This window comes from Pleurodeles waltl, chromosome 3_1 (assembly GCF_031143425.1).
Source record: "Pleurodeles waltl isolate 20211129_DDA chromosome 3_1, aPleWal1.hap1.20221129, whole genome shotgun sequence".
Taxonomy (NCBI): Eukaryota; Metazoa; Chordata; class Amphibia; order Caudata; family Salamandridae; genus Pleurodeles; species Pleurodeles waltl.
Genome location: NC_090440.1, coordinates 78,733,010 through 78,756,311, shown reverse-complemented (window position 1 = coordinate 78,756,311; position 23,302 = coordinate 78,733,010). Strand labels below are relative to the sequence as shown.

Sequence of the window (23,302 nt, the reverse complement as noted above, 5' to 3'; positions counted from 1 at the left end):
TAGGCGGCCAGACAGCTAGTGTGGCTAAATCCACCCCACCCTCAGAAACTAGAGTAGCTTCAGTGTGAACCCTGATTTGCTCTGGGCACACTGTTGATCCCACTTGGAGACTAGCCATACCAGTGTTACCTGGATGGGAGTTTGGAGTGGAACCCTTCTTGGGACAGGCCTTGTCTCCAGTTTGGTGTCCATGCTGTTTACAGCTATGACACCAGGCCTTTTTGGGATCAAAGTTTTTACCCTTGTACCCATTGTTTTGTGAAGAGGCTCTGGGCCCACCCTCCTGTGCAGGTTTTTGGGGGCCTGTAGAAGACTCTTTACTATTTTTAGTTTTGGTTGTCTCATCACCCTTCTGCTGGGGAGTCTTTGTGACCCCTTTCTTTTGGTCACCCCCTGTTGAAGTCTTGGACACCCTTGTCTTGACCCAATGGTCCGCCTTCTTTCCCAATTCTTGGGGAGAAATTGGTCCTAGGTCTACCAGATGCTGATGCAGTTTATCATTGAAACAATTACTTAACAGGTGTTCTTTCACAAATAAATTGTACAGCCCATCATAATTACTTACACCACTGCCTTGAATCCAACCATCTAGTGTTTTCACTGAGTAGTCAACAAAGTCAACCCTGGTCTGGCTCGAGGATTTTTGAGCCCCCCTGAACCTAATCCTGTACTCCTCAGTGGAGAATCCAAAGCCCTCAATCAGGGTACCCTTCATGAGGTCATAAGATTCTGCATCTTGTCCAGAGAGTGTGAGGAGTCTATCCCTACACTTTCCTGTGAACATTTCCCAAAGGAGAGCACCCCAGTGAGATCTGTTCACTTTTCTGGTTACACAAGCCCTCTCAAAAGCTGTGAACCATTTGGTGATGTCATCACCATCTTCATATTTAGTTACAATCCCTTTGGGGATTTTCAACATGTCAGGAGAATCTCTGACCCTATTTATGTTGCTGCCACCATTGATGGGTCCTAGGCCCATCTCTTGTCTTTCCCTCTCTACGGCTAGGATCTGTCTTTCCAAAGCCAATCTTTTGGCCATCCTGGCTAACTGGATGTCCTCTTCACTGGGGTTATCCTCAGTGATTTCAGAGTTGTTGGTCCCTCCTGTGAGGGAACCAGCATCTCTGACTATTATTTGTGGAGTCAGGGCTTGAGAAGCCCTGCTCTCCCTAAGTAGGACTGGAGGGGGGGAATTTCCCTCCAAGTCACTATCTTCATCCTCTGAGTTGCCATCCTCAGAGGGGTTGGCCTTTTCAAACTCTGCCAAAAGCTCCTGGAGCTGTACTTTGGTAGGTTTGGGGCCCATTGCTATTTTCTTTAGTTTACAGAGTGACCTTAGCTCTCTCATCTGTAGATGGAGGTAAGGTGTGGTGTCGAGTTCCACCACATTCACATCTGTGCTAGACATTATGCTTCTAAAAGTTGGAATACTTTTTAAGAATCTACAACTGGTTCTAGAATCTAATTCAAACTTTTACAAACTTTTAAACTCTAAAAGAAATGCTAAACAGGATCTAACACAAGGCCCTAGCAGGTCTTTTAAGAATTTAGAAAACTTTTCAAATTGCAAAAATCAATTTCTAATGACAATTTTGGAATTTGTCGTGTGATCAGGTATTGGCTGAGTAGTCCAGCAAATGCAAAGTCTTGTACCCCACCGCTGATCCACCAATGTAGGAAGTTGGCTCTGTATGTGCTATTTCAAAGTAAGGAATAGCATGCACAGAGTCCAAGGGTTCCCCTTAGAGGTAAAATAGTGGTAAAAATAGATAATACTAATGCTCTATTTTGTGGTAGTGTGGTCGAGCAGTAGGCTTATCCAAGGAGTAGTGTTAAGCATTTGTTGCACATACACAAGACAATAAATGAGGTACACACACTCAGAGACAAATCCAGCCAATAGGTTTTTATATAGAAAAATATCTTTTCTTAGTTTATTTTAAGAACCACAGGTTCAAATTCTACATGGAATATCTCATTCCAAAAGTATTGCAGGTAAGTACTTTAGGAACTTCAAATCATCAAAATTGCATGTATACTTTTCAAGTTATTGACAAATAGCTGTTTTAAAAGTGGACACTTAGTGCAATTTTCACAGTTCCTGGGGGAGGTAAGTTTTTGTTAGTTTTACCAGGTAAGTAGGACACTTACAGGGTTCAGTTCTTGGTCCAAGGTAGCCCACCGTTGGGGGTTCAGAGCAACCCCAAAGTCACCACACCAGCAGCTCAGGGCCGGTCAGGTGCAGAGTTCAAAGTGGTGCCCAAAACACATAGGCTAGAATGGAGAGAAGGGGGTGCCCCGGTTCCGGTCTGCTTGCAGGTAAGTACCCGCGTCTTCGGAGGACAGACCAGGGGGGTTTTGTAGGGCACCGGGGGGGACACAAGCTCACACAGAAATTTCACCCTCCGCAGCGCGGGGGCGGCCGGGTGCAGTGTAGAAACAAGCGTCGGGTTTGTAATGGAAGTCAATGGGAGATCTAGGGATCTCTTTAGCGCTGCAGGCAGGCAAGGGGGGGGTTCCTCGGGGAAACCTCCACTTGGGCAAGGGAGAGGGACTCCTGGGGGTCACTCCTCCAGTGAAAGTCCGGTCCTTCAGGTCCTGGGGGCTGCGGGTGCAGGGTCTCTCCCAGGTGTCGGGACTTTGGATTCAAAGAGTCGCGGTCAGGGGAAGCCTCGGGATTCCCTCTGCAGGCGGCGCTGTGGGGGCTCAGGGGGGACAGGTTTTTGTACTCACAGTCTTAGAGTAGTCCTGGGGTCCCTCCTGAGGTGTTGGATCGCCACCAGCCGAGTCGGGGTCGCCGGGTGCAGTGTTGCAAGTCTCACGCCTTTTGCGGGGAGCTTGCAGGGTTCTTTAAAGCTGCTGGAAACAAAGTTGCAGCTTTTCTTGGAGCAGGTCCGCTGTCCTCGGGAGTTTCTTGTCTTTTCGAAGCAGGGGCAGTCCTCAGAGGATGTCGAGGTCGCTGGTCCCTTTGGAAGGCGTTGCTGGAGCAGGATCTTTGGAAGGCAGGAGACAGGCCGGTGAGTTTCTGGAGCCAAGGCAGTTGTCGTCTTCTGGTCTTCCTCTGCAGGGGTTTTTCAGCTAGGCAGTCCTTCTTCTTGTAGTTGCAGGAATCTAATTTTCTAGGGTTCAGGGTAGCCCTTAAATACTAAATTTAAGGGCGTGTTTAGGTCTGGGGGGTTAGTAGCCAATGGCTACTAGCCCTGAGGGTGGGTACACCCTCTTTGTGCCTCCTCCCAAGGGGAGGGGGTCACAATCCTAACCCTATTGGGGGAATCCTCCATCTGCAAGATGGAGGATTTCTAAAAGTTAGAGTCACCTCAGCTCAGGACACCTTAGGGGCTGTCCTGACTGGCCAGTGACTCCTCCTTGTTATTCTCATTATTTTCTCCGGCCTTGCCGCCAAAAGTGGGGCCTGGCCGGAGGGGGCGGGCAACTCCACTAGCTGGAGTGTCCTGCTGGGTTGGCACAAAGGAGGTGAGCCTTTGAGGCTCACCGCCAGGTGTGACAATTCCTGCCTGGGGGAGGTGTTAGCATCTCCACCCAGTGCAGGCTTTGTTACTGGCCTCAGAGTGACAAAGGCACTCTCCCCATGGGGCCAGCAACATGTCTCGGTTTGTGGCAGGCTGCTAAAACTAGTCAGCCTACACAGATAGTCGGTTAAGTTTCAGGGGGCACCTCTAAGGTGCCCTCTGGGGTGTATTTTACAATAAAATGTACACTGGCATCAGTGTGCATTTATTGTGCTGAGAAGTTTGATACCAAACTTCCCAGTTTTCAGTGTAGCCATTATGGTGCTGTGGAGTTCGTGTTTGACAGACTCCCAGACCATATACTCTTATGGCTACCCTGCACTTACAATGTCTAAGGTTTTGTTTAGACACTGTAGGGGTACCATGCTCATGCACTGGTACCCTCACCTATGGTATAGTGCACCCTGCCTTAGGGCTGTAAGGCCTGCTAGAGGGGTGTCTTACCTATACTGCATAGGCAGTGAGAGGCTGGCATGGCACCCTGAGGGGAGTGCCATGTCGACTTACTCGTTTTGTCCTCACTAGCACACACAAGCTGGCAAGCAGTGTGTCTGTGCTGAGTGAGAGGTCTCCAGGGTGGCATAAGACATGCTGCAGCCCTTAGAGACCTTCCTTGGCATCAGGGCCCTTGGTACTAGAAGTACCAGTTACAAGGGACTTATCTGGATGCCAGGGTCTGCCAATTGTGGATACAAAAGTACAGGTTAGGGAAAGAACACTGGTGCTGGGGCCTGGTTAGCAGGCCTCAGCACACTTTCAATTGTAAACATAGCATCAGCAAAGGCAAAAAGTCAGGGGGCAACCATGCCAAGGAGGCATTTCCTTACAGTAAGTACTTTAGGAACTTTGAATAATCACAATAGCATATATACTTTTTACATAAAACACATATAGCTATTTTAAAAGTGGACACAGTGCAATTTTCACAGTTCCTGGGGGAGGTAAGTTATTGTTAGTTCTTCCAGGTAAGTATACCACCTATGGGGTTCAAATTGGGGTCCAAGGTAGCCCACCGTTGGGGGTTCAGAGCAACCCCAAAGTCACCACACCAGCAGCTCAGGGGCGGTCAGGTGTAGAGGTCAAAGAGGTGCCCAAAACACATAGGCTTCAACGGAGGTAAGGGGGTACCCCGGTTCCAGTCTGCCAGCAGGTAAGTACCCGCGTCTTCGGAGGGCAGACCAGGGGAGTTTTGTAGGGCACCGGGGGGGACACAAGTCAGCACAAAAAGTACACGCTCAGCAGTGCGGGGGTGTACGGGTGCAGTGTGCAAACACGCGCCGGGTTTCCAATAGGTTTCAATGAGAGACCAAGGGGTCTCTTCAGCGTTGCAGGCAGGCGGGGGGGGGGGGTTCCTCGGGGTAGCCACCACCTGGGCAAGGGAGAGGGCCTCCTGGGGGTCCCAGGTGTCGCTGTGGGGGCTCAGGGGGGGGGACAACTTTGGTTACTCAGTCTTGGAGTCGCCGGGGGGTCCTCCCTGTAGCGTTGTTTCTTCACCAGTCGAGTCGGGGTCGCCGTGTGCAGTGTTGCAAGTCTCGCGCTTCTTGCGGGGTTTGCAGGGGTCTTTAAATCTGCTCCTCTGGAAACAAAGTTGCAGTGTTTGTTGAACAGGGCCACTGTTCTCGGGAGTTTCTTGGTCCTTTGGAAGTAGGGCAGTCCTCTGAGGATTCAGGGGTCGCTGGTCCTGGGGAAAGCGTCGCTGGAGCAGTTTTCTTTTGAAGGAGGGAGACAGGCCGGTAGGGCTGGGGCCAAAGCAGTTGGTGTCGTCATCTTCTCTGCAGGGTTTTCAGCTCAGCAGTCCTCTTCTTTAAGTTGCAGGAATCTAGTTCCCTAGGTTCTGGGGAGCCCCTAAATACTGAATTTAGGGGTGTGTTTAGGTCTGGGAGGGCAGTAGCCAATGGCTACTGTCCTTGAGGGTGGCTACACCCTCTTTGTGCCTCCTCCCTGAGGGGAGGGGGGGCACCTCCCTAATCCTATTGGGGGAATCCTCCATCTGCAAGATGGAGGATTTCTAAAAGTCAGTCACCTCAGCTCAGGACACCTTAGGGGCTGTCCTGACTGGCCAGTGACTCCTCCTTGTTTTTCTCATTATCTCTCCTGGACTTGCCGCCAAAAGTAGGGGCTGTGTCCAGGGGGCGGGCATCTCCACTAGCTGGAGTGCCCTGGGGCATTGTAACACGAAGCCTGAGCCTTTGAAGCTCACTGCTAGGTGTTACAGTTCCTGCAGGGGGGAGGTGTGAAGCACCTCCACCCAGAGCAGGCTTTGTTTCTGTCCTCAGAGAGCACAAAGGCTCTCACCGCATGGGGTCAGAAACTCGTCTCTTAGCAGCAGGCCGGCAGAGACCAGTCAGTTCTGCACTGAACAATTGGGTAAAATACAGGGGGCATCTCTAAGATGCACTCTGTGTGCATTTTTTAATAAATCCAACACTGGCATCAGTGTGGGTTTATTATTCTGAGAAGTTTGGTACCAAACTTCCCAGTATTCAGTGTAGCCATTATGGAGCTGTGGAGTTCGTTTTTGACAGACTGCCAGACCATATAGTCTTATGGCTACCCTGCACTTACATGTCTAAGGTTTTGCTTAGACACTGTAGGGGCATAGTGCTCATGCACCTATGCCCTCACCTGTGGTATAGTGCACCCTGCCTTAGGGCTGTAAGGCCTGCAAGATGGGTGACTTACGTATGCCACAGGCAGTGGGAGGCTGGCATGGCACCCTGAGGGGAGTGCCATGTCGACTTAGTCATTTTCTCCCCACCAGCACACACAAGCTGGCAAGCAGTGTCTGTGCTAAGTGAGGGGTCCCCAGGGTGGCATAAGACATGCTGCAGCCCTTAGAGACCTTCCCTGGCATCAGGGCCCTTGGTACCAGGGGTACCAGTTACAAGGGACTTACCTGGGTGCCAGGGTTGTGCCAATTGTGGAGACAATGGTACATTTTAGGTGAAAGAACACTGGTGCTGGGGCCTGGTTAGCAGGGTCCCAGCACACTTCTCAGTCAAGTCAGCATCAGTATCAGGCAAAAAGTGGGGGGTAACTGCAACAGGGAGCCATTTCTTTACACATATGAATTACTGTTTTTGGGAGGCGTACACGATATCTGGAGTTCATTCAGGCCTCTTGGAAAATTGGTGGACCTTTTGCTTTCTATTGCAATCTCTATTATTACTTCTAACTGGAAATCTTCGGAGAACATTACTCTCAGACAGTGGTGGAATTCTGTATGTTATCATCATAGACTTGACAGCTACAAGCTTGATTCAACAGGAACTTTCTTCAAACGGCATCAGCTATGGTTGCCATTAAGTAACTATCTCTCACGCTCTGCGAAGGAAATGGATTTTTCTCCTCCTTATTAAAAAATGTCAATATATTTCCTGTTTTTCTTCTTGTATAAATATTTCATCTTACATTCTGTAGGAAGTTGGCTCTGTATGTGCTATTTCAAAGTAAGGAATAGCATGCACAGAGTCCAAGGGTTCCCCTTAGAGGTAAAATAGTGGTAAAAATAGATAATACTAATGCTCTATTTTGTGGTAGTGTGGTCGAGCAGTAGGCTTATCCAAGGAGTAGTGTTAAGCACTTGTTGTACATAAACATAGACAATAAATGAGGTACACACACTCAGAGACAAATCCAGCCAATAGGTGTTGTTATAGAAAAATATCTTTTCTTAGTTTATTTTAAGAACCACAGGTTCAAATTTTACATGTAATAGCTCATTTGAAAGGTATTGCAGGTAAGTACTCTAGGAACTTTGAATCATTACTTTAGCATGTATACTTTTTACATAAAACACAATAAGCTGTTTTAAAAGTGGACACTTAGTGCAATTTTCACAGTTCCTGGGGGAGGTAAGTTATTGTTAGTTTTCACAGGTAAGTAAGTCACTTACAGGTTTCAGTTTTTGGTCCAAGGTAGCCCACCGTTGGGGGTTCAGAGCAACCCCAAAGTTATCACACCAGCAGCTCTGGGCCGGCCAGGTGCAAAGGTCAAAGAGGTGCCCAAAACACATAGGCTATAATGGAGAGAAGGGGGTGCCCCGGTTCCAGTCTGCCAGCAGGTAAGTACCCGCGTCTTCGGAGGGCAGACCATGGGGGTTTTGTGGGGCACCGGGGGGGGACACAAAGTAGCACAGAAAGTACACCCTCAGCAGCGCGGGGGCGGCCGGGTTCAGTGTGCAAACACTCGTCGGGTTTCCTTCAGGTTTCAATGGGAGACCAAGGGGTCTCTTCAGCGATGCAGGCAAAGGGGGGGGCTCCTCGGGGTAGCCACCACCTGGGCAAGGGAGAGGGCCTCCTGGGGGTCACTCCTGCACAGAAGTTCCGTTTCTTTAGGGGCTGGGGGCTGCGGGTGCAGGGTCTTTTCCAGCCGTCGGGAAATGGAGTTCAGACAGTCGCGGTCAGGGGGAGCCTGGGGATTCCCTCTGCAGGCGTCGCTGTGGGGGCTCAGGGGGGACAACTTTGGTTACTCACAGTCGTAGAGTCGCCGGAGGGTCCTCCCTGAGTTGGTTGTTCTCCACCAGTCGAGTCGGGGTCGCCGGGTGCAGTGTTGCAAGTCTCACGCTTCTCGCGGGGAGTTGCAGGGGTCTTTAAGTCTGCTCCTTGTAACAAAGTTGCAGTTCTTTTGGAGCAGGGCCGCTGTCCTCGGGAGTTTCTTGTCTTTTTCGAACCAGGGCAGTCCTCAGAGGATTCAGAGGTCGCTGGTCCCTTGGAAAGCGTCGCTGGAGCAGGTTCTTTGGAAGGCAGGAGACAGGCCGGTAAGTCTGGGGCCAAGGCAGTTGGTGTCTTCTGTTCTTCCTCTGCAGGGGTTTGTCAGCTCGGCAGTCCTTCTTCTTGTAGTTGCAGGAATCTAATTTCTAGGTTCAGGGAGAGCCCTTAAATACTAAATTTGAGGGCGTGTTTAGGTCTGGGGGGTTAGTAGCCAATGGCTACTAGCCCTGAGGGTGGGTACACCCTCTTTGTGCCTCCTCCCAAGGGGAGGGGGTCACATCCCTAATCCTATTGGGGGAATCCTCCATCTGCAAGATGGAGGATTTCTAAAAGTTAGTCACTTCCGCTCAGGACACCTTAGGGGCTGTCCTGACTGGCCAGTGACTCCTCCTTGTTGCTTTCTTTGTTTCCTCCAGCCTTGCCGCCAAAAGTGGGGGCCGTGGCCGGAGGGGGCGGGCAACTCCACTAAGCTGGAGTGTCCTGCGGTGCTGTGACAAAGGGGTGAGCCTTTGAGGCTCACCGCCAGGTGTTACAGCTCCTGCCTGGGGGAGGTGTTAGCATCTCCACCCAGTGCAGGCTTGGTTACTGGCCTCAGAGTGACAAAGGCACTCTCCCCATGGGGCCAGCAACATGTCTCGGTTGTGGCAGGCTGCTGGAACCAGTCAGCCTACACAGATAGTCGGTTAAGTTTCAGGGGGCACCTCTAAGGTGCCCTCTGTGGTGTATTTTACAATAAAATGTACACTGGCATCAGTGTGCATTTATTGTGCTGAGAAGTTTTGTAGGAAGTTGGCTCTGTATGTGCTATTTCAAAGTAAGGAATAGCATGCACGGAGTCCAAGGGTTCCCCTTAGAGGTAAAATAGTGGTAAAAAGAGAATACTAATGCTCTATTTTGTGGTAGTGTGGTCGAGCAGTAGGCTTATCCAAGGAGTAGTGTTAAGCATTTGTTGTACATACACATAGACAATAAATGAGGTACACACACTCCGAGACAAATCCAGCCAATAGGTTTTGTATAGAAAAATATCTTTTCTTAGTTTATTTTAAGAACCACAGGTTCAAATTTAACATGTAATATCTTGTTTGAAAGGTATTGCAGGTAAGTACATTAGGAACTTTGAATCATTTCAATTGCATGTATACTTTTCAAGTTATTCACAAATAGCTATTTTAAAAGTGGACACAGTGCAATTTTCACAGTTCCTGGGGGAGGTAAGTTTTTGTTAGTTTTACCAGGTAAGTAAGACACTTACAGGGTTCAGTTCTTGGTCCAAGGTAGCCCACCGTTGGGGGTTCAGAGCAACCCCAAAGTTCCCACACCAGCAGCTCAGGGCCGGTCAGGTGCAGAGTTCAAAGTGGTGCCCAAAACGCATAGGCTTCAATGGAGAGAAGGGGGTGCCCCGGTTCCAGTCTGCCAGCAGGTAAGTACCCGCGTCTTCGGAGGGCAGACCAGGGGGGTTTTGTAGGGCACCGGGGGGGACACAAGCCCACACAGAAATTTCACCCTCAGCTGCGTGGGGGTGGCCGGGTGCAGTGTTAGAACAAGCGTCGGGTTCGCAATGGAAGTCAATGAGAGATCAAGGGATCTCTTCAGTGCTGCAGGCAGGCAAGGGGGGGCTTCCTCGGGGAAACCTCCACTTGGGCAAGGGAGAGGGACTCCTGGGGGTCACTTCTGCAGTGAAAGTCCGGTCCTTCAGGTCCTGGGGGCTGCGGGTGCAGGGTCTTTTCCAGGCGTCGGGACTTAGGTTTCAGAGAGTCGCGGTCAGGGGAAGCCTCGGGATTCCCTCTGCAGGCGGCGCTGTGGGGGCTCAGGGGGGACAGGTTTTGGTACTCAGTCGTAGAGTAGTCCGGGGGTCCTCCCTGAGGTGTTGGTTCTCCACCAGCCGAGTCGGGGTCGCCGGGTGCAGTGTTGCAAGTCTCACGCTTCTTGCGGGGAGATTGCAGGGTTTTTTAAAGCTGCTCCTTTGGATAAAGTTGCAGTCTTTTTGGAGCAGGTCTGCTGTCCTCGGGAGTTTCTTGTCGTCGAAGCAGGGCAGTCCTCAGAGGATGCAGAGGTCGCTGGTCCCTTTGGAAGGCGTCGCTGGAGCAGAGTTCTTTGGAAGGCAGGAGACAGGCCGGTGAGTTTCTGGAGCCAAGGCAGTTGTTGTCTTCTGGTCTTCCTCTGCAGGGGTTTTCAGCTAGGCAGTCCTTCCTGTTGTTGTTGCAGGAATCTAATTTTCTAGGGTTCAGGGTAGCCCTTAAATACTAAATTTAAGGGCGTGTTTTGGTCTGGGGGGTCAGTAGCCAATGGCTACTAGCCCTGAGGGTGGGTACACCCTCTTTGTGCCTTCTCCCAAGGGGAGGGGGTCACAATCCTAACCCTATTGGGGGAATCCTCCATCTGCAAGATGGAGGATTTCTAAAAGTCAGAGTCACCTCAGCTCAGGACACCTTAGGGGCTGTCCTGACTGGCTAGTGACTCCTCCTTGTTATTCTCATTATTTTCTCCGGCCTTGCCGCCAAAAGTGGGGGCCGGGGCCGGAGGGGGCGGGCAACTCCACTAGCTGGAGTGTCCTGCGGTGCTGTGACAAAGGGGTGAGCCTTTGAGGCTCACCGCCAGGTGTTGCAGCTCCTGCCTGGGGGAGGTGTTAGCATCTCCACCCAGTGCAGGCTTTGTTACTGGCCTTAGAGTGACAAAGGCACTCTCCCCATGGGGCCAGCAACATGTCTCTAGTGTGGCAGGCTGCTGGAACTAGTCAGCCTACACAGACAGTCGGTTAAGTTTCAGGGGGCACCTCTAAGGTGCCCTCTGGGGTGTATTTTGCAAAAAAATGTACACTGGCATCAGTGTGCATTTATTGTGCTGAGAAGTTTGATACCAAACTTCCCAGTTTTCAGTGTAGCCATTATGGTGCTGTGGAGTTCGTGTTTGACAAACTCCCAGACCATATACTCTTATGGCTACCCTGCACTTACAATGTCTAAGGTTTTGTTTAGACACTCTAGGGGTACCATGCTCATGCACTGGTACCCTCACCTATGGTATAGTGCACCCTGCCTTAGGGCTGTAAGGCCTGCTAGAGGGGTGACTGACCTATACTTGCATAGGCAGTGAGAGGCTGGCATGGCACCCTGAGGGGAGTGCCATGTCGACTTACTCGTTTTGTCCTCACTAGCACACACAAGCTGGCAAGCAGTGTGTCTGTGCTGAGTGAGAGATCTCCAGGGTGGCATAAGACATGCTGCAGCCCTTAGAGACCTTCCTTGGCATCAGGGCCCTTGGTACTAGAAGTACCAGTTACAAGGGACTTATCTGGATGCCAGGGTCTGCCAATTGTGGACACAAAAGTACAGGTTAGGGAAAGAACACTGGTGCTGGGGCCTGGTTAGCAGGCCTCAGCACACTTTCAATTCAAAACATAGCATCAGCAAAGGCAAAAAGTCAGGGGGTAACCATGCCAAGGAGGCATTTCCTTACACATTCGCTCTAACTAATGCCTATTGCCTCTTCTCTCTCCACATGGCTATCACTTGATTCCCTTTTCTATCCCTAAAGCTCTTCTCCCTCTCCCTTTCTTTCTTCTTTCTTTATTCAGACTTAGTCTTTGATACTATATTGCTGTATATGCCTAATTCATGTACATGTTTAAATATGCATTTACAAGTACAATATTCCTTATGCATATATATTCACAACTGCATATCTGTCCTGGCAATGTTAAGTTAATGTTATTGTATTTGACTCAATAAAAAACATCTTTAAAAAATAAAAGAAAACGTATCCTTTGCTCATCAACACGTAAAGTATTCTGATTTTTCATCATATTAAAACATTTTTCATCACACAGAAGTATATATATATTTTTTAAAAGGGCTTTCACAACTACTGAAATATTTTGAAATGTTGCACAGTTGACTTAGTCATTTAAATGTTGTGTGTTAGGAAAACCCTTACACCCTTTATCCTTTTATTTTACGTTCTATGCAGCTGGTTGCACAGTTCACCTTACAAATTCCTGGAACTCTGCAATCAGAAGGAAAATTAATTGTAAGAAAAACTGACTTTTGACCTCTGTCTCTGAACATAGAGCAAATGTGACATAAGAACAATATTTAAAGGAATCTTTTATTGCCCCTTCACTTCAACCGGACAGAAAACCTGTTCAATGTCAACTCGCCAGAAGGGGCAAGAAAGTCCTAAAAATAGCTCGACCTGATCAAATAAGACTCGCCAATGTGGGTGGTCGAGTAGATTTTTTTAGCCCTGTGGTGGTGTTTTACAAAGCTTAGGTGCCAACTTGTGAAACACACTTATGCAAGAGAACACTACAAGAAAGTAATGGTTTAATGAAGTGACAAACAGAGCTACATTCTCACCAAGTTTTCTGTGGGATTAAATGTACGTGTTTTTTTTTCTTCTGTTGCAGTAGTTGGTGCATACCACTCTTCACCAGACCAGTCCCATCAGGTGGCAGGTAACCACCAGCAGCCTCAGCAACAGAACACTGGTTTCCCACGCAACAATCAACCTTACTATAACAGCCGAGGAGTCCCTCGTGGTGGTGTGCGCAATCCACGTGGTATAATCAATGGATACAGGGGACCATCCAACGGCTTCAGAGGTAAAATGTGATAAATTCAGTAGATTAACCTACATTCTGATTTAGCCATCAGATCACTTTCATAAAGTCCACTTCAGAGTTTGATTCTCCTAACACTTTATTGTATGATAAAATAGCATGTTCAGCTATTTAAAATACTTTGAGTAAGATAGTTTAATGTTATGAGATGCATGCACCTAACCCAGACACTGCCCAGTCTTCCTCACTGTTAGAATGAATATGGTGCTTCATAGTAGACCTCCTCATTGTGATTTTGAGCTTTAATCTCTCTAATGTTAACACAGGTGGCTTGTATAAATCAACATTGATTTTTACTTCCTCATTTCAGAACCTGAACTCCTCAGAAAAAATTTCTCTGCAAATTGTTGTCCCAATCTAAAGTCACTTAATTTGTTCACATTTTTTCATTCACATATAGGGTCCTTCGCCAGCATCAAACAAATTACATTTGTAGTTTTACTGCTTACATCTGCTGTTAGCTCACTGGAAAATCTTGGTCTTGTAGGGATTAACCCCTACAGGGACAACCCAACATGCCTCACATTCCTAAAATGAGGTATAGCCCCTCTAAGGGACAGATTTTGGAGGAGCTACAATCCTTTCTAATCCGTAGCTGGTCAGGGACAAAGCTATTAGTCTGCCACCACAATCTTCTACCTCTAGAACTCTTACACCCACCACCTCAGTCACGTGGGGATGTGGGATGGCCCTTGGAAGGGCTGTTATGGCAGCAGTTGCAGTGATGACCTGGAGCCCTAACCAAGCAAGCCCTACAGATCTGAATGGCATCACAGCCTATCTTAATTATATAGAGGAAGGTACAGTACTGCAAGGCTCCACGTGGTTTGGGAGAATGCTTTCCTTGTTAACTCTAAAACCAACAGATTGGAGTTTGGTGAAAAGCAGATTGGACAATTTCTGGGAACCAGTCAAGGTCAGTCTTATTAGCCCGCCGATCCAAAAGAAATAAGGCTGCCCCTAACAACCTGGTTTACATTAGGAGTCAGCTTGGGCATTTGGATCACAGCAGCTGAATCTAGCATGTGGCCACCTACGGACTTAGTTTCATTACCTTAACGTTCCGGAGTGGAGGACGCAAATCCTGCTTTAGGCATGTAAACCCACAATGCATGCCCACTATGTAGCGAAGTGCAAAAGATTTGCCCATTATTGTTTGGGTTAACAAATAGACATCCTTAAACATCTGGAAAAAGGCAGTTGGTTTACACCTCCATTCGCTAACAACTGCAGTATCAGCGTGTTTGCCAAACATTAGCAGTATACGGGCTGTTCCCAATAACCCTAAGAATCAGGGTAATGGCACTATATCAAGAAACTACGGTTCACTCAAGTGAGCCTCAGTTTCTTGATTAACATCCCAAAAAGAACAGTTGTCTTTGTGATTCCTGTAGTCAAGTCCTTCATAGAAAGCCTTAAAACAGTGATTCGTCTAAGAGTTCCTCCATAGCCAGCATGGAAATTTAAGAGTCCTAATAAGACTTGGTAGTTCCTTCTTTTGAGACCGTTCTTTATTTGAACATGCAGTGCTTGTCCTGGAAGATGGCTTTACTTATTGCTGTCACCTCTCATGAAAATAAGTGATTTTTGAGCGTTCACAGTGGCGAAACCTTAGATTCTGCATTGTAGGATCTTCTGTGTACTCCTAAACACTGGGATAATTCCATGCTGCCTGTGTGGACCATGATGCAATTCTGTCATATTGTACAGTTTATTTTAACAGCCAATAGGGTATTCATGTTCTTCTGATTTAATGATGCACACCCTTTTGATGCCTATAGAATTCTCAATTTCTTTTTCTTCGAAAGTACCATGTCTCACGTGCAGAAAGGTGGCAGTGCATAAAGAAGTGGGTGCAATATGCATCCTGATAGACTTCCATTGTAAATATAGGAAAAAGTGCAGTTGCTTTAAGAATCCCTGAAGGTTCTCTACCCATAGTGCGCACAAGTGACAATTGTCCTCCTAGCCTCTGCTGGAACGTGGATTACAGTGTGTGGTTGTTAGACTTAACCGTATGTCGTTACAGTCTTTATCAGGTACAATTAGATCTCTTTAATAAAACCCTTTACTCAATCGTGGGTAACTGTTACACATCAAACACACAAAAGGTGATTGGAGAAATACCTGCAATTTATGTAACTACTGGCTGTAAGGAAATGCCTCCTTGGCATGGTTACCCCGTGACTTTTTGCCTTTGCTGATGCTATGTTTTGAATTGAAAGTGTGCTGAGGCCTGCTAACCAGGCCCCAGCACCAGTGTTCTTTCCCTAACCTGTACTTTTGTATCCACAATTGGCACATCCTGGCATCCAGACAAGTCCCTTGTAAATGGTACCCCTGGTACCAAGGGGCCTGATGCCAAGGAAGGTCTCTAAGGGCTGCAGCATGTCTTATGCCACCCTGGAGACCCCTCACTCAGCACAGACACACTGCTTGCCAGCTTGTGTGTGCTGTTGAGAACAAAACGAGTAAGTCGACATGGCACTCCCCTCAGGGTGCCATGCCAGCCTCTCACTGCCTATGCAGGTATAGATAAGTCACCCCTCTAGCAAGCCTTACAGCCCTAAGGCAGGGTGCACTATACCATAGGTGAGGGCACCAGTGCATGAGCACTGTGCCCCTACAGTGTCTAAGCAATACCTTAGACATTGTAAGTGCAGAGTAGCCATAAGAGTATATGGTCTGGGAGTCTGTTTTACACGAACTCCACAGCACCGTAATGGCTACACTGAAAACTGGGAAGTTTGGTATCAAACTTGTAAGGAAATGCCTCCTTGGCATGGTTGCCCTGTAAGGAAATGCCTCCTTGGCATGGTTGCCCCCTGACTTTTTGCCTTTGCTGATGCTATGTTTACAATTGAAAGTGTGCTGAGGCCTGCTAACCAGGCCCCAGCACCAGTGTTCTTTCCCTAACCTGTACTTTTGTATCCACAATTGGCAGACCCTGGCATCCAGATAAGTCCCTTGTAACTGGTACTTCTAGTACCAAGGGCCCTGATGCCAAGGAAGGTCTCTAAGGGCTGCAGCATGTCTTATGCCACCCTGGAGACCTCTCACTCAGCACAGACACACTGCTTGCCAGCTTGTGTGTGCTAGTGAGGACAAAACGAGTAAGTCGACATGGCACTCCCCTCAGGGTGCCATGCCAGCCTCTCACTGCCTATGCAGTATAGGTAAGACACCCCTCTAGCAGGCCTTACAGCCCTAAGGCAGGGTGCACTATACCATAGGTGAGGGTACCAGTGCATGAGCATGGTACCCCTACAGTGTCTAAATAAAACCTTAGACATTGTAAGTGCAGGGTAGCCATAAGAGTATATGGTCTGGGAGTCTGTCAAACACGAACTCCACAGCACCATAATGGCTACACTGAAAACTGGGAAGTTTGGTATCAAACTTCTCAGCACAATAAATGCACACTGATGCCAGTGTACATTTTATTGTAAAAAACACCACAGAGGGCACCTTAGAGGTGCCCCCTGAAACTTAACCGACTATCTGTGTAGGCTGACTAGTTTTAGCAGCCTGCCACAAACCGAGACATGTTGCTGGCCCCATGGGGAGAGTGCCTTTGTCACTCTGAGGCCAGTAACAAAGCCTGCACTGGGTGGAGATGCTAACACCTCTCCCAGGCCGGAATTGTCACACCTGGCGGTGAGCCTCAAAGGCTCACCTCCTTTGTGCCAACCCAGCAGGACACTCCAGCTAGTGGAGTTGCCCGCCCCCTCCGGCCCGGCCCCCACTTTTGGCGGCAAGGCCGGAGAAAATAATGAGAATAACAAGGAGGAGTCACTGGCCAGTCAGGACAGCCCCTAAGGTGTCCTGAGCTGAGGTGACTCTAACTTTTAGAAATCCTCCATCTTGCAGATGGAGGATTCCCCCAATAGGGTTAGGATTGTGACCCCCTCCCCTTGGGAGGAGGCACAAAGAGGGTGTACCCACCCTCAGGGCTAGTAGCCATTGGCTACTAACCCCCCAGACCTAAACACGCCCTTAAATTTAGTATTTAAGGGCTACCCTGAACCCTAGAAAATTAGATTCCTGCAACAAGAAGGACTGCCCAGCTGAAAACCCCTGCAGCGGAAGACCAGAAGACGACAACTGCCTTGGCTCCAGAAACTCACCGGCCTGTCTCCTGCCTTCCAAAGATCCTGCTCCAGCGACGCCTTCCGAAGGGACCAGCGACCTCGACATCCTCTGAGGACTGCCCCTGCTTCGAAAAGACAAGAAACTCCCGAGGACAGCGGACCTGCTCCAAGAAAAGCTGCAACTTTGTTTCCAGCAACTTTAAAGAACCCTGCAAGCTCCCCGCAAGAAGCGTGAGACTTGCAACACTGCACCCGGCGACCCCGACTCGGCTGGTGGCGATCCGACACCTCAGGAGGGACCCCAGGACTACTCTGATTCTGTGAGTACCAAAACCTGTCCCCCCTGAGCCCCCACAGCGCCGCCTGCAGAGGGAATCCCGAGGCTTCCCCTGACCGCGACTCTTTGAACCTAAAGTCCCGACGCCTGGGAGAGACCCTGCACCCGCAGCCCCCAGGACCTGAAGGACCGGACTTTCACTGGAGAAGTGACCCCCAGGAGTCCCTCTCCCTTGCCCAAGTGGAGGTTTCCCCGAGGAACCCCCCCCTTGCCTGCCTGCAGCGCTGAAGAGATCCCGAGATCTCTCGTAGACTAACATTGCGAACCCGACGCTTGTTTCTACACTGCACCCGGCCGCCCCCGCGTCGCTGAGGGTGAAATTTCTGTGTGGACTCGTGTCCCCCCCGGTGCCCTACAAAACCCCCCTGGTCTGCCCTCCGAAGACGCGGGTACTTACCTGCAAGCAGACCGGAACCGGGGCACCCCCTTCTCTCCATTCTAGCCTATGTGTTTTGGGCACCACTTTGAACTCTGCACCTGACCGGCCCTGAGCTGCTGGTGTGGTGACTTTGGGGTTGCTCTGAACCCCCAACGGTGGGCTACCTTGGACCAAGAACTGAACCCTGTAAGCGTCTTACTTACCTGGTAAAACTAATCAAAACTTACCTCCCCTAGGAACTGTGAAAATTGCACTAAGTGTCCACTTTTAAAACAGCTATTTGTCAATAACTTGAAAAGTATACATGCAATTTTGATGATTTGAAGTTCCTAAAGTACTTACCTGCAATACCTTTCGAATGAGCTATTACATGTAGAATTTGAACCTGTGGTTCTTAAAATAAACTAAGAAAAGATATTTTTCTATATAAAAACCTATTGGCTGGATTTGTCTCTGAGTGTGTGTACCTCATTTATTGTCTATGTGTATGTACAACAAATGCTTAACACTACTCCTTGGATAAGCCTACTGCTCGACCACACTACCACAAAATAGAGCATTAGTATTATCTATTTTTACCACTATTTTACCTCTAAGGGGAACCCTTGGACTCTGTGCATGCTATTCCTTACTTTGAAATAGCACATACAGAGCCAACTTCCTACATTGGTGGATCAGCGGTGGGGTACAAGACTTTGCATTTGCTGGACTACTCAGCCAATACCTGATCACACGACAAATTCCAAAATTGTCATTAGAAGTTGATTTTTGCAATTTGAAAAGTTTTCTAAATTCTTAAAAGACCTGCTAGGGCCTTGTGTTAGATCCTGATTAGCATTTCTTTTAGAGTTTAAAAGTTTGGTAAAAGTTTGAATTAGATTCTAGAACCAGTTTTAGTTTCTTAAAAAGTATTCCAACTTTTAGAAGCATAATGTCTAGCACAGATGTGAATGTGGTGGAACTCGACACCACACCTTACCTCCATCTACAGATGAGAGAGCTAAGGTCACTCTGTAAACTAAAGAAAATAGCAATGGGCCCCAAACCTACCAAAGTACAGCTCCAGGAGCTTTTGGCAGAGTTTGAAAAGGCCAACCCCTCTGAGGATGGCAACTCAGAGGAGGAAGATAGTGACTTGGAGGGAAATTCCCCCCCTCCAGTCCTACTTAGGGAGAGCAGGGTTTCTCAAGCCCTGACTCCACAAATAATAGTCAGAGATGCTGGTTCCCTCACAGGAGGGACCAACAACTCTGAAATCACTGAGGATAACTCCAGTGAAGAGGACATCCAGTTAGCCAGGATGGCCAAAAGATTGGCTTTGGAAAGACAGATCCTAGCCATAGAGAGGGAAAGACAAGAGATGGGCCTAGGACCCATCAATGGTGGCAGCAACATAAATAGGGTCAGAGATTCTCCTGACATGTTGAAAATCCCCAAAGGGATTGTAACTAAATATGAAGATGGTGATGACATCACCAAATGGTTCACAGCTTTTGAGAGGGCTTGTGTAACCAGAAAAGTGAACAGATCTCACTGGGGTGCTCTCCTTTGGGAAATGTTCACAGGAAAGTGTAGGGATAGACTCCTCACACTCTCTGGACAAGATGCAGAATCTTATGACCTCATGAAGGGTACCCTGATTGAGGGCTTTGGATTCTCCACTGAGGAGTACAGGATTAGGTTCAGGGGGGCTCAAAAATCCTCGAGCCAGACCTGGGTTGACTTTGTTGACTACTCAGTGAAAACACTAGATGGTTGGATTCAAGGCAGTGGTGTAAATAATTATGATGGGCTGTACAATTTATTTGTGAAAGAACACCTGTTAAGTAATTGTTTCAATGATAAACTGCATCAGCATCTGGTAGACCTAGGACCAATTTCTCCCCAAGAATTGGGAAAGAAGGCGGACCATTGGGTCAAGACAAGGGTGTCCAAGACTTCAACAGGGGGTGACCAAAAGAAAGGGGTCACAAAGACTCCCCAGCAGAAGGGTGATGAGACAACCAAAACTAAAAATAGTAAAGAGTCTTCTACAGGCCCCCAAAAACCTGCACAGGAGGGTGGGCCCAGAGCCTCTTCACAAAACAATGGGTACAAGGGTAAAAACTTTGATCCCAAAAAGGCCTGGTGTCATAGCTGTAAACAGCATGGACACCAAACTGGAGACAAGGCCTGTCCCAAGAAAAGTTCCACTCCAAACTCCCATCCAGGTAACACTGGTATGGCTAGTCTCCAAGTGGGATCAACAGTGTGCCCAGAGCAAATCAGGGTCCACACTGAAGCTACTCTAGTTTCTGAGGGTGGGGTGGATTTAGCCACACTAGCTGTCTGGCCGCCTAACATGCAAAAATACAGACAGCAACTCTTAATTAATGGGACTAGAATAGAGGGCCTGAGGGATACAGGTGCCAGTGTCACCATGGTGACAGAGAAACTGGTTTCCCCTGGCCAATACCTGACTGGAAAAACTTACACAGTCACCAACGCTGACAATCAGAGAAAAGTACATCCCATGGCAATGGTTACTTTAGAATGGGGAGGGGTCAATGGCCTGAAGCAGGTGGTGGTCTCCTCAAATATCCCAGTGGACTGTCTGCTTGGAAATGACCTGGAGTCCTCAGCATGGGCTGAGGTAGAGCTAAAAACCCATGCAGCAATGCTGGGTATCCCTGAACTGGTGTGTGTGAAAACAAGAGCACAGTGCAAGGCACAGGGTGAAAAAGTAGAGCTGGAGTCTGGAAAAATGGCCCAGCCTACCAAGAGAACAGGAAAGTCAGTTGGGAAACCAACTGCAACACAGCAAAAGAAAGGGAACCTCTCTTCTCAGGAAGAAGTTCTGCCCTCTGAGGGAACTGAGCCTTTGGAGCTTGAACCTTATCAGGTTGAGCTCTTAGGCCCAGGGGGACCCTCCAGGGAAGAGCTGTGTAAGGGACAAGAAACCTGTCCCTCTCTTGAAGGCCTTAGGCAGCAAGCTGCTGAAGAGTCCAAAGGCAAGAAAAATGGAACACATAGGGTCTATTGGGAAGATGGGCTCCTGTACACTGAGGCCAGAGACCCCAAACCTGGTGCCACTAGGAGAGTGGTAGTGCCTCAGCTGTTCAGAGAGTTCATCCTAACATTGGCCCATGACATTCCCCTTGCTGGACATTTGGGACAAACCAAGACGTGGGAGAGGTTAGTCAACCACTTCTACTGGCCCAATATGTCCAACATGGTTAAGGAGTTTTGCCTCTCCTGCCCCACCTGTCAAGCCAGTGGTAAGACAGGTGGGCACCCAAAGGCCCCCCTCATTCCACTTCCAGTGGTGGGGGTGCCCTTTGAAAGAGTGGGGGTGGACATAGTTGGTCCACTGGAACCTCCCACAGCCTCAGGAAATATGTATATCCTGGTAGTAGTGGATCATGCTACCAGGTATCCTGAAGCTATTCCCCTTAGGTCGACTACTGCCCCTGCAGTAGCCAAGGCCCTCATTGGTATCTTTACCAGAGTGGGTTTCCCTAAGGAGGTGGTGTCTGACAGAGGTACCAACTTCATGTCAGCATACCTAAAGCACATGTGGAATGAGTGTGGAGTGACTTATAAATTCACTACACCTTACCATCCACAAACTAATGGCTTAGTTGAGAGATTCAACAAGACATTAAAGGGCATGATCATGGGGCTCCCAGAAAAACTCAAAAGGAGATGGGATGTCCTCCTGCCATGTCTGCTTTTCGCTTACAGGGAGGTACCACAGAAGGGAGTAGGGTTCTCACCCTTTGAACTTCTGTTTGGTCATCCTGTAAGGGGACCACTTGCCCTTGTTAAAGAAGGCTGGGAGAGACCTCTCCATGAGCCTAAACAGGACATAGTGGACTATGTACTTGGCCTTCGCTCTAGAATGGCAGAGTACATGGAAAAGGCAACCAAAAACCTTGAGGCCAGCCAACAGCTCCAGAAGTTTTGGTATGACCAAAAGGCTGCACTGGTTGAGTTCCAACCAGGGCAGAAAGTCTGGGTTCTGGAGCCTGTGGCTCCCAGGGCACTCCAGGACAAATGGAGTGGCCCTTACCCAGTACTAGAGAGGAAGAGTCAGGTCACCTACTTGGTGGACCTGGGCACAAGCAGGAGCCCCAAAAGGGTGATCCATGTAAACCGCCTTAAGCTCTTCCACGACAGGGCTGATGTCAATCTGTTGATGGTAACAGATGAGGATCAGGAGGCAGAGAGTGAACCTCTCCCTGATCTTCTGTCATCAGACCCAAAAGATGGTACAGTAGATGGAGTGATCTACTTAGACACCCTCTCTGGCCAACAGCAAGCTGATTGTAGGAGAGTCCTACAACAGTTTCCTGAACTCTTCTCCTTAACCCCTGGTCAGACACACCTGTGTACCCATGATGTGGACACAGGAGACAGCATGCCTGTCAAGAACAAAATCTTTAGACAGTCTGACCATGTTAAGGAAAGCATCAAGGTGGAAGTCCACAAGATGCTGGAATTGGGAGTCATTGAGCGCTCTGACAGCCCCTGGGCTAGCCCAGTGGTCTTGGTCCCCAAACCTCACACCACAGATGGAAAGAAAGAGATGAGGTTTTGTGTGGACTACAGAGGGCTCAATTCTGTCACCAAGACAGATGCTCATCCAATTCCAAGAGCTGATGAGCTCATTGATAAATTAGGTGCTGCCAAATTTCTAAGTACCTTTGACTTGACAGCAGGGTACTGGCAAATAAAAATGGCACCTGGAGCAAAAGAAAAGACAGCATTCTCCACACCTGATGGGCATTATCAGTTTACTGTTATGCCCTTTGGTTTAAAGAATGCCCCTGCCACCTTCCAAAGGTTGGTGAATCAAGTCCTTGCTGGCTTGGAGTCCTTTAGCACAGCTTATCTTGATGATATTGCTGTCTTTAGCTCCACCTGGCAGGATCACCTGGTCCACCTGAGGAAGGTTTTGAAGGCTCTGCAATCTGCAGGCCTCTCTATCAAGGCATCCAAATGCCAGATAGGGCAGGGAACTGTGGTTTACTTGGGACACCTTGTAGGTGGAGGCCAAGTTCAGCCACTCCAACCCAAGATCCAGACTATTCTGGACTGGGTAGCTCCAAAAACCCAGACTCAAGTCAGGGCATTCCTTGGCTTGACTGGGTACTACAGGAGGTTTGTGAAGGGGTATGGATCCATTGTGACAGCCCTCACTGAGCTCACCTCCAAGAAAATGCCCAAGAAAGTGAACTGGACTGTGGACTGCCAACAGGCCTTTGACACCCTGAAACAGGCAATGTGCTCAGCACCAGTTCTCAAAGCTCCAGATTATTCTAAGCAGTTCATTGTGCAGACTGATGCCTCTGAACATGGGATAGGGGCAGTTTTGTCCCAAACAAATGATGATGGCCTTGACCAGCCTGTTGCTTTCATTAGCAGGAGGTTACTCCCCAGGGAGCAGCGTTGGAGTGCCATTGAGAGGGAGGCCTTTGCTGTGGTCTGGTCCCTGAAGAAGCTGAGACCATACCTCTTTGGGACTCACTTCCTAGTTCAAACTGACCACAGACCTCTCAAATGGCTGATGCAAATGAAAGGTGAAAATCCTAAACTGTTGAGGTGGTCCATCTCCCTACAGGGAATGGACTTTATAGTGGAACACAGACCT

At 48.6% G+C, this 23,302-nt stretch overlaps 1 protein-coding gene across 8 annotated transcripts in view; it reads left to right on the top strand.

Annotated features, from left to right (window-relative positions):
* The window catches only part of CAPRIN1 (cell cycle associated protein 1), a 590,401-nt gene that overhangs the window by 356,022 nt on the left and 211,077 nt on the right, over window positions 1-23,302 (top strand). For 6 of the 8 annotated variants that reach the window (XM_069221863.1, XM_069221858.1, XM_069221856.1 and 3 more), the window contains exon 15: window positions 12,651-12,845. In XM_069221863.1, coding sequence (XP_069077964.1) covers window positions 12,651-12,845 — 195 coding nt within the window. The remainder of the gene's footprint in view (window positions 1-12,650; window positions 12,846-23,302) is intronic. The other 2 variants (XM_069221857.1, XM_069221861.1) reach the window with 1 other exon arrangement.